Below are 9,659 nucleotides of genomic sequence, written 5' to 3'. Positions count from 1 at the left end.
ACGCTATCCAGATGTCAGGCGGGCGGTCATTGGCAGAAGGCTCCAATATCTCACTATAGCAACAGCTATCTTGCATGTTTGTGTTTTTCCTAGGTTCTTCTAGCAAGGCACGGTTTTATCCAGACCTGGGTTCAAATACATGTGTATTTGAGTATCTGGTATTGAAAATATTTTTTTCTGTGTATTGGGAGTATTTTCAAATACACAGCCCAAACAAATACTTTTATTCGAGTATTTGACTGGTTATGTATAAAAACCAAGTAGTCTACCAATTGTATTTGAGACTATTTTAAAATACCTAGGTTAAGTGCAAGGAATGTGTATGAGTAAGTGTATTTCCAAATGTAGTAAAACATTCAACTTGTCTTTCCAATCAAATATATCTGAATACATGCATCGGAATGTATGTGGAACTAATTTAAATATTTGAAATAGTAGGTCTGGTTGCATCTTCTGATTGTCTGAAAAGCCACATATCTTAAGAATGGAAATGTATATTGGTTTCGGGGTTGGGGTGTATTTCTGGAAATTCTTTACATGTTTATTTGGATCAGTTCAGAAGCAACATTAAATAGGACAACGAGAAGAAAAATAAGGAGACAAATGTTTAATGTATCGCTGGAATGTAATATACATTTGGGGCAAAACCAGATCACTTACACTGTAGATACTTTTCAGAGAGAACGGCTCGGTAAAAAACACTCGTCTGGTTTTCACATTATGGTTCCTATAGATTGATGCCATGTGACGATTAACACATTTCCTCACTTCCTTTATGTAGCTGGTTTGTTAATTAACATTTTTAAAAAGGCACACAAAAAAGATGCAGTATCACAACAAAGTTTTGCATGTTATGCCTTTGTACATGGATTACTCTTCTCATTTCTATACAGTATACACATTGTGCAACATTAAGGGATGCAGTATTTCCCCATGTCTGAAGTCAGGTCTAGTTTCTAATCACCCTGGACCTGCAGGCTGATCTGTAATACAGTACCAGGACAATATCCAGGAGCCTCTAAGGAATCTTTTAATTTCATAGGTCTGACAATTGAGAAATCAAATATCATATTGCTCTTAGTGTAAAAAAACATGTCCCTTTTTTGTGTCTGGTATGAATAATCATGGATTTAAAGTTCACAAGAAACCGGGGTAGATTTATTTGCTAAATGTGATAAAACATTGATCGAGGAGATATTTCTTTGGGGGGGGGCAGCTCCAGTTCATCTACAATTGAAACAAAAGTGTAAATCAACTTTACTTTCAGATACAGTACAGCTGACATTTAGCAACAGTTTCAACACCCAATTAAATCTTTACAATTAACAACGACTGAAATAGGATCATTTCCTAACAAAGTTTTGCTGCAATCAACCAGAATATCTCATCTCACTGACACGTAATATTCCTTGACTGTCAGTATATTAATTGCAACGACAAAAATCACAGCAGAAATTGTGAAAACAGTCAAATGTGCGAAAAGGTTCAGAAAAAAAAAATACTGGCTTGCTGTAAAATATCTTAACAGTTCAATCCAGTTCCAGTTTTGATTTCATTGCGACTCCTCTCCTCTCTCCAACCAAACCACCACTGGCATCATCACAGTACTCTGATCTCCCCAGGCTAGGTTTGAGTTCATGTGTCCAGGCTACGGTTCTCCGGACTGGGTTGCTGGGAGGTGGGTTGGAGGTAGGTTTGACCAGACCCAGAACGATCCTGCAGGTGGATGGGTACCTCCTCTGGTCCTCCTGTTCCCTTCTCGTTTTTGTCTCTCTTCTTACCTCTCCGGCCCTGGTGACATACCCCACTGCTACCCTTCGAACTGACCGTCTGCCCTCTGAAGAGCTGTGCCCGGCGCTGGCACAGCCCCACCTTACTGAGCAGGATAAAGACATCCCCCCTGAAGGCCTTGGTGAAGATGGCGTACAGGAAGGGATTGGCACAGGAGTTGAGAGGGTAGAAGAGCACCAGCAAGATCTTAGAGTTGGACACAGTGATGAGAGGCCGGTCCAGAACCGCAGACATGGCATAGAAAGAGATGGGCGCCATACACAGGAAGTCCGTGAAGATAAGGACGGCCATGCGTTTGGCAATGTTGGTGTCTTTGGAGCCGGACCGGTAGTGCGGGTTATGGACAGTGCAGTAGATCTTGATGTAACAGGCACAGATGACCAGAAATGCCAGGATGTTGAGGATAAGGACTGAGACAATGTACACCTGGGCCACGGTGGACTGGGTGTCCATGGGTAGGCAGATACTGACCTAGTTAAATAAAGATCAAATAAATCATCCATCAATCGTTACAAAACCGATTAGCCAGCCCACTGCTATGGATACTCTTGCAGGTCTACGGGGTCCTAGGCTTACCATAGACTGGCTAATTGGTTTTGTAACAATCACTGAATCAATCAATTAATATTAAGAAATAGATAAATACTGACCTTCTGGTAACTACTAACCCCCACTAGGGGGAGCATCGCTAGGAGGAGGCAGAACAACCATCCAGCCAGCATCACAGCAGCTGCATGGGGCAGACGCAACTTCCTGTCCAGCCTCATGGCGAACGTTATTGCATACCACCTCTCTAGCGTGATCACCGTCAGCGTATACACCGACAGCTCACTGGCAAACACGGTAAAGAACCCCGCTAACCCGCAGCCCGGCCCGGTCTGCCAGTCGATGGCGTGGTTGTAGTACTCTGCCCGGGTGTGAAGGTCCACAGAGGCGATGAGGAGGAGATATATCCCCATGCAGAGGTCAGCGAAGGCCAGGTGACACATGAGGAAGCGGGAGACGGAGAGCTTGTAGTGAGAGGTGAGGAGGACTAGAAGTGCCACCATATTGCCTACAACAGCCAGTAGTGACACGAACCACACAGACACCCGCAGGAAGCTGAAGCCCATGATGTCCTCGCATGGGTTGAACTCGTCCGGCGCAGGGGCACAGGTCACCTCCTCGCCCTCCTCACAGACCACGTAGTCGTAGCGACTGTCGAAGTCCTGGCTGGTGTCCTCCTGGGGGTTCTGTAAGATAAGATTATCAACAGACACAGAAATGTATAATTTTCCTTGATTTGTTATTTCCCCACCCAGTCAGCACTGGCAACACTGGTTGCTGACCAGTCTCTCTTTACCTTCAGTGTCTCCCCGAAGCCCACGTCATCATCCGGCTGGCCCCCGAAGTAAGCGTGGTAGTGGAGGCTGCTTTGGAAGTCTCTCCGGGGATCTCCCTGGGTGTCTCTGGACACCCCATCTCTGAAACCCACCTCACTGGGCTGCTGGTCAGCTGCATCCCCCATGGGATCCTCTTGGAGGGATGGGACTGTGAGGGGACCCACAGACCTCTTCTGGTGCCGGTCTGCTGCAGTGTCAGAGGCTGGGTCTATTTGAAGAGATGGGACTCTGAGGGGACCTACTGATCTCTTTTGATGCTGGTCGTAGAAAGCTGTCAGGTTGCAGATGATGTACTCAAGGTATCTGTAATGTTAAAAGAGACTCCTTGTAGAAAGTGTACTGTAGCTCTATGAGTTTTTCTGTGAGTTTCGCTTCTGTTGGTGCTTTAAGAATAATTGAAGGTGAAATCATTTGTTTGAGTCTGTAATGAACATTGCAAGGTTGATCAAATGAAACTGTGAATGACTGTAGGTTCAAGTTGAGCGCAAACAAAGAAATACAAAATAATTCAGCTTGAACCCTTTACTTCAAAATAACTCTTCATACACTCCTTCGCTCCAGCTATCATATTATTTACATACCTAGTTAAAGAAAAACTGATTCATGTTGAGAGAGGCTTGTTGGTCTTCCTACAATAAGAGTGTTGACTGACAGTAATTAAAGCCACCTAATAAAACGTTATAAACGCGTCAGAGTTGACTTAATCTCAGCCAACATCCACACGGAGCAATTACAGCTGTGCTATTCAACAGCCATTAATCATACTGTAACTGTACACAAGACAGAGCAATACACACTACAGTACACTTCCATGGTTAGTAATGCACTCTATCATTTTATTTTCATTTGCAAAACCATCAATGAAAGAGTTCACAGGTCTCTAGTTGTAACGGAGCCGAGCAGCATTGATTTACAAACTTCCAGACAAACAAACATTGGAAGGACCAGTCAGTCAAAGGGAAATATGGTTGTGCTCTTGTTTGTGTATATTTTTGGGGCAACGTTGCAGATGGTATGGCTCAAGTCCCTAGTGAGACACCATGGTAGAATGGAGGAATGTATTGTGAGAGGAAATGGTAGAATGATGATTTATTGGGAAAGATGGGTTAATCTGTGGCTGAACGGTGGAATTGATGAGTGTTGGAATAATTCTACACACAAGTGTACAGTAGAAATGTTTGAGGTCCTCCAATAAGGGGTGAAGATGGGAATGTTATACGTTATGCGTTTCACAGTTTACGTTTTGTGGTTTGGTTTCATGCTGTGAGTGGTGTTAGTATTGATATCCTGGTAGTTATGGGTGTGTTTTTCCAGCACTTGGAAATCATTTTTGGCCTGGGGCCAGGCCTTGCCTTGCCTTGCCCGGCATCTCGGGGCTTGTGGGGTCGAGCGCACCCACTGACCAGAGCACCTACTGACCAGAGCACATACTGACCTGACCAGAGCACCCACTGACCAGAGCACATACTGACCTGACCAGAGCACCCACTGACCAGAGCACATACTGACCTGACCAGAGCACCCACTGACCAGAGCACATACTGACCTGACCAGAGCACCCACTGACCAGAGCACATACTGACCTGACCAGAGCACCTACTGACCAGAGCACATACTGACCTGACCAGAGCACTCACTGACCTGACCACTCACTGACCTGACCAGAGCACTCACTGACCTGACCAGAGCACCTACTGACCAGAGCACTCACTGACCTGACCAGAGCACCTACTGACCAGAGCACTCACTGACCTGACCAGAGCACCTACTGTGGGAGCGGAAATTTGTATTGTCTGTGTATTGTATTGTTGTGTTAAATAAAATAGATAAACGTTATATACACACACACATACAATAGATAAACGTTATATACACACACACATACAATAGATAAACGTTATATACACACACACATACATGCATTCTGTAATTATTCAGCCTCTTTCCCCTTTTCCACATTTTGTTATGTTACAGTACAGCCTTATTTTAAAATCTATTAAATAAAATAAAAATTCCTCTTCAATCTACACACAATACCTCATAATGACAAAGTGAAAACAGGTTTTTACAAAAGTATAAGAAACAGATATACCTTATTTAAATAAGTATTCAGACCCTTTGCTATGAGACTCGAAATTGAGCTCAGGTGCATCATGTTTCTGTTGATCATCCTTGAGATGTTTGTACAACTTCATTGGAGTCCACGTCTGGTAAATTAAATTGATTGGACATGATTTGGAAAGGAACGCACCTGTCTATATAAGGTCCCACAGTTGACAGTGCATGTCAGAGCAAAAACCAAGCCAAGGAATTGTCCGTAGAGTGCATAAACAGGATTGTGTCGAGGCACAGATCTGGGGAAGGGTACCAAAACATTTCTGCAGTATTGAAGGTCCACAAGAACACAGTGACCTCAATCATTCTTAAATGGAAGAAGTTTGGAACCACCAAGACTCTCCCTACAGCTGGCCGCCAGGCCAAACTGAGCAATCGGGGGAGAAGGGCCTTGGTCAGGGAGGGGATGTTTTTTAGCGGTAAGGACTGGGAGACTAGTCAGGAGATGGATAAATGAATGGAGCCAAGTACAGAGACATTCTTGATGAAAACCTTCTCCACAGCGTTCAGGAACTCAGACTGGGGTTAAGGTTCACCTTCCAACAGGACAACGGCCCTACAAGCACACAGCCAAGACAACACAGGAGTGGCTTCAGGACAAAGTCCTTGAGTGGCCCAGCCAGAGCCCGGACTTGAACCCTGGAGAAACCTGAAAATAGCTGTGCAGTAACACTGCCCATCCAACCTGACAGAGCTTGAGAGGATCTGTAGAGAAGAATGGCAGAAACTCCCCAAATACAGGTGTGCCAAGCTTGTAGTGTCATATCCAAGAAGACTCAATGCTGTCATCTCTGCCAAAGATGCTTCAACAAAGTAAAGTGTCTGAATACTTATGTAAATGTGATATTTCCATTTCCCCAAACATTTTGAAACCTGTTTTTGTTTGTCATTATATGGGGTATTGTGTATAGATTGATAAGGGAAAAACAATTTAACCCATATTACAAAAAGGCTGCAACGTAGCAAAATGTGGAAAAAGTCAAGGGGTCTGAATACTTTCCAAATGCACTGTCTCACATATACATACATATATACATACATACATACATACATACATACATACATACATATACACACACACACACACACACACAGTTGAAGTCAGAAGTTTACATACCCCTTAGCCAAATACATTTAAACTCAGTTTTTCACAATTCCTGACATTAAATCCTCATAAAGATTCCCTGTCTTAGGATCACCACTTTATTTTAAGAATGTGAAATGTCAGAATAATAGTAGAGAGAATGATTAATTTCAGCTTTTATTTCTTTCATCACATTCCCAGTGAGTCAGAAGTTTACACACACTCAATTAGTATTTGGTAGCATTGCCTTTAAATTGTTTAACTTGGGAAAAGTTGGGTGAATTTTTGCCCAGTCCTCCTGACAGAGCTGGTGTAACCGAGTCAGGTTTGTAGGCCTCCTTGCTCGCACACGCTTTTTCAGTTGTGCCCACAGATTTTCTATGGGATTGAGGTCAGGGCTTTGTGATGGCCACTCCAATACCTTGACTTTGTCCATCAGCCATTTTGCCACAACTTTGGAAGTATGCTTGGGGTCATTGTCCATTTGGAAGACCCATTTGTGACCAAGCTTTAACTTCCTGACCGATGTCTTGAGATGTTGCTTCAATATATCCACATAATTGTCCTACCTCATGATGCCATCTATTTTGTGAAGTGCACCAGTCCCTCCTGCAGTAAAGCACCCCCACAAACATGATGCCGCCACCCCTGTGCCTCACAGTTGGGGTGGTGTTCTTCGGCTTGCAAGCCTCCCCCTTTTTCCTCCAAACATAACGACGGTCATTATGGCCAAACAGTTCTATTTTTGTTTCATCATAGCAGAGAACATTTCTCCAAAAAGTACAATCTTTGTCCCGATGTGATGTTGCAAACCGCAGTCTGGCTATTTTATGGCGGTTTTGGAGCAGTGGCTTCTTCCTTGCTGAGCGGCCTTTCAGGTTATGTCGATATAGGACTCTTTTTACTGTGGATATAGATACTTTTGTACCTGTTTCCTCCAACATCCTCACAGGGTCCTTTGCTGTTGTTCTGGGATTGATTTGCACTTTTCGCACCAAAGTATGTTCATCTCTAGGAGACAGAACGCGTCTCCTTCCTGAGCGGTATGACGGCTGCGTGGTCCCATGGTGTTTATACTTACTATTGTTTGTACAGATGAACGTGGTACCTTCAGGCTTTTGGAAATTGCTCCCAAGGATGAACCAGACTTGTGGAGGTCTACAATTGTTTTTCTGAGGTCTTGGTTGATTTCTTTAGATTTTCCCATGATGTCAATCAAAGATAGGCCTTGAAATACATCCACAGGTACACCTCCAATTGACTTAAATTATGTCAATCAGAAGCTTCTAAAGCCATGACATAATTTCCCAAGCTGTTTAAAGGCACAGTCAACGTAGTGTATGTAAACATCTGACCCACTAGAATTGTGATACAGTTAAATAATCTGCCTGTAAAGAATTGTTGGAAAAATTACTTGTGTCATGCACAAAGTAGATGTCCTAACTGACTTGCCAAAATTCTAGTTTGTTAACAAGTAAATTGTGGAGTGGTTGAAAAACGAGTTTTAATGACTCCAACCTAAGTGTATGTAAACCTCCGACTTCAACTGTATATAGTACACAATAAAAATAAGTGTGAGAAACAACAGCTCAACAACAACTCTACATCAACACACACAAGATACATCCTTTTCACATCTCCAGAAAAACATCATTGTCCACACAAATGGCTTCACAATGATTGACATTAAAAAAAAAAACATTAAAACATCATCTCACCCTCTCTTCTTCTTGAGGTTCTTGAAGCCACAGCACAGGGAGGGGTAGGTGAGGTCTGCGGTAACCAGGTGTTTGAAGGTTTTGATTGGCGGGAGCTTCTTCAGGTTCCAGGCGTTGCGGGCCATCAGCTCCCTGAGAGATTCCAGGCCTGCTGTGGGGAGGGATGACACCCCCGTCAGGGACACGTCACTGGAAAAGGAAATACAGGGAATACATGTGACAGCTGGAGGTAATACAGGGTTTCTAGAGGGTTCTTACAGAGTTCCGAACAGTGAATATGGGAGACAGCTGGAGGTTAAACAGGGGTCATACAGAGTTCATACAGCTTTGGGTCACATAATATGTCACCTTGGGGGAACGTGTGTGTGCAGAAGTGCTGTAATGGTATTTGGAATCATAGGCCATGGCACGGGCCATAGACAGTACTATCATTAAAGCCTAACAACAGATGAAGCCTAGTGAAGATATGGTTTTGTACTGTTTAGGACAGCAACACCTCCCCACTCTCTAGTTGTTATGATATGCATGGCTACCCGTTTTGCGCATTCTCCAAATCTGGGATACACATTTTTGACAAATGCCTATTTATTCCCCAATTGTTAGACTTGCGATCTTTCTGAAACAGAACGCAAAATACAACGCCTACATCTTGTTCCCGCAAAAGAGTGTCCACCACTCTTCCATCGCCTTTATCTAATTACACATTCTGTTTTTTATTGTCCACGTTGCCATGCCAAAGACTGAACCTCACTGGGACATAAAGTCACAAATCAGTACAAGCTCACATCCATTGTTGCATCCCAAATGGCACCCTATTCCCTATATAGTGCGCTACTTTTGACCGGAGCCCTGGTCAAAAGTAGTGCACTATACAGGGAATAGGGTGCCATTTGGGTATTCCATTTCTCCTTCAGCATCCTGTGTGACTGTATTATCAGCACATAGTGTAACCTACACTCCCCCTTCGAGGGGCCAAGTGGGGGACAAAACATTAACAAGATGTTTCCTCATCTAGTGTATCAGTGAAATGATCTGCTAAATGATTTAATAAGATAATAATAATAATAAACAGAAACACAAGCCAAACAATGCATAAAATTAAATCACACTTTCTTTCTCTCTTTTCCAGAGGCAGCTGAATATTTTTCTGTCACATTGGTTCTCTCTCTCTCTCTCTCTCTCTCTGGGGGAACGTTGAGCAACACTGGATAATAATAGTGTGTGTCGAAGACCTGCCTGCGGTCTGATTTTGTCATTGGGAGATGTTTAGGCCATGACCTCATGTGGATGACCTCACCACTCAGCCAGGACTAAGACATGTTCCAATACTTTAGAAATATGCATCCTTCCTTTTTCCCCCCTTGAGGTTAGCATAGAGATACGTGATTGAATGGGTATAAGCAAGTTAACAACCTTATTGCTTTCACCAATCCAACCAAGTCAGGTCAGTGATCAAGGAACGTAGGAAGGAAGGCCGCATTTCTGAAGTACTGAACAAGGCTGGGGAACAGATTGACTTATTAAAAACGTATTAAAGAGGACACAGCGTTAGGAGTACTACTTCAGAAA

General features: G+C 43.4%; 1 protein-coding gene across 4 annotated transcripts in view; it reads right to left on the bottom strand.

Annotated features, from left to right (window-relative positions):
* Window positions 1-592: 592 nt before the first annotated feature.
* The window catches only part of LOC109900875 (thyrotropin receptor), a 31,903-nt gene continuing 22,836 nt past the window's right edge, over window positions 593-9,659 (bottom strand). For all 4 annotated transcript variants that reach the window (XM_031837379.1, XM_020496747.2, XM_031837380.1 and 1 more), the window contains 4 exons: window positions 8,091-8,279; window positions 3,134-3,476; window positions 2,442-3,023; window positions 593-2,262 (listed from right to left, as the gene is read on the bottom strand). In XM_031837379.1, coding sequence (XP_031693239.1) covers window positions 1,636-2,262; window positions 2,442-3,023; window positions 3,134-3,476; window positions 8,091-8,279 — 1,741 coding nt within the window. In that variant the 3' untranslated portion in view covers window positions 593-1,635. The remainder of the gene's footprint in view (window positions 2,263-2,441; window positions 3,024-3,133; window positions 3,477-8,090; window positions 8,280-9,659) is intronic.

Source organism: Oncorhynchus kisutch, linkage group LG12 (genome assembly GCF_002021735.2).
Source record: "Oncorhynchus kisutch isolate 150728-3 linkage group LG12, Okis_V2, whole genome shotgun sequence".
Lineage (NCBI taxonomy): Eukaryota > Metazoa > Chordata > Actinopteri > Salmoniformes > Salmonidae > Oncorhynchus > Oncorhynchus kisutch.
Note: the sequence above shows the minus strand (reverse complement) of the source record. Positions and strands in the feature narration are given on the sequence as shown.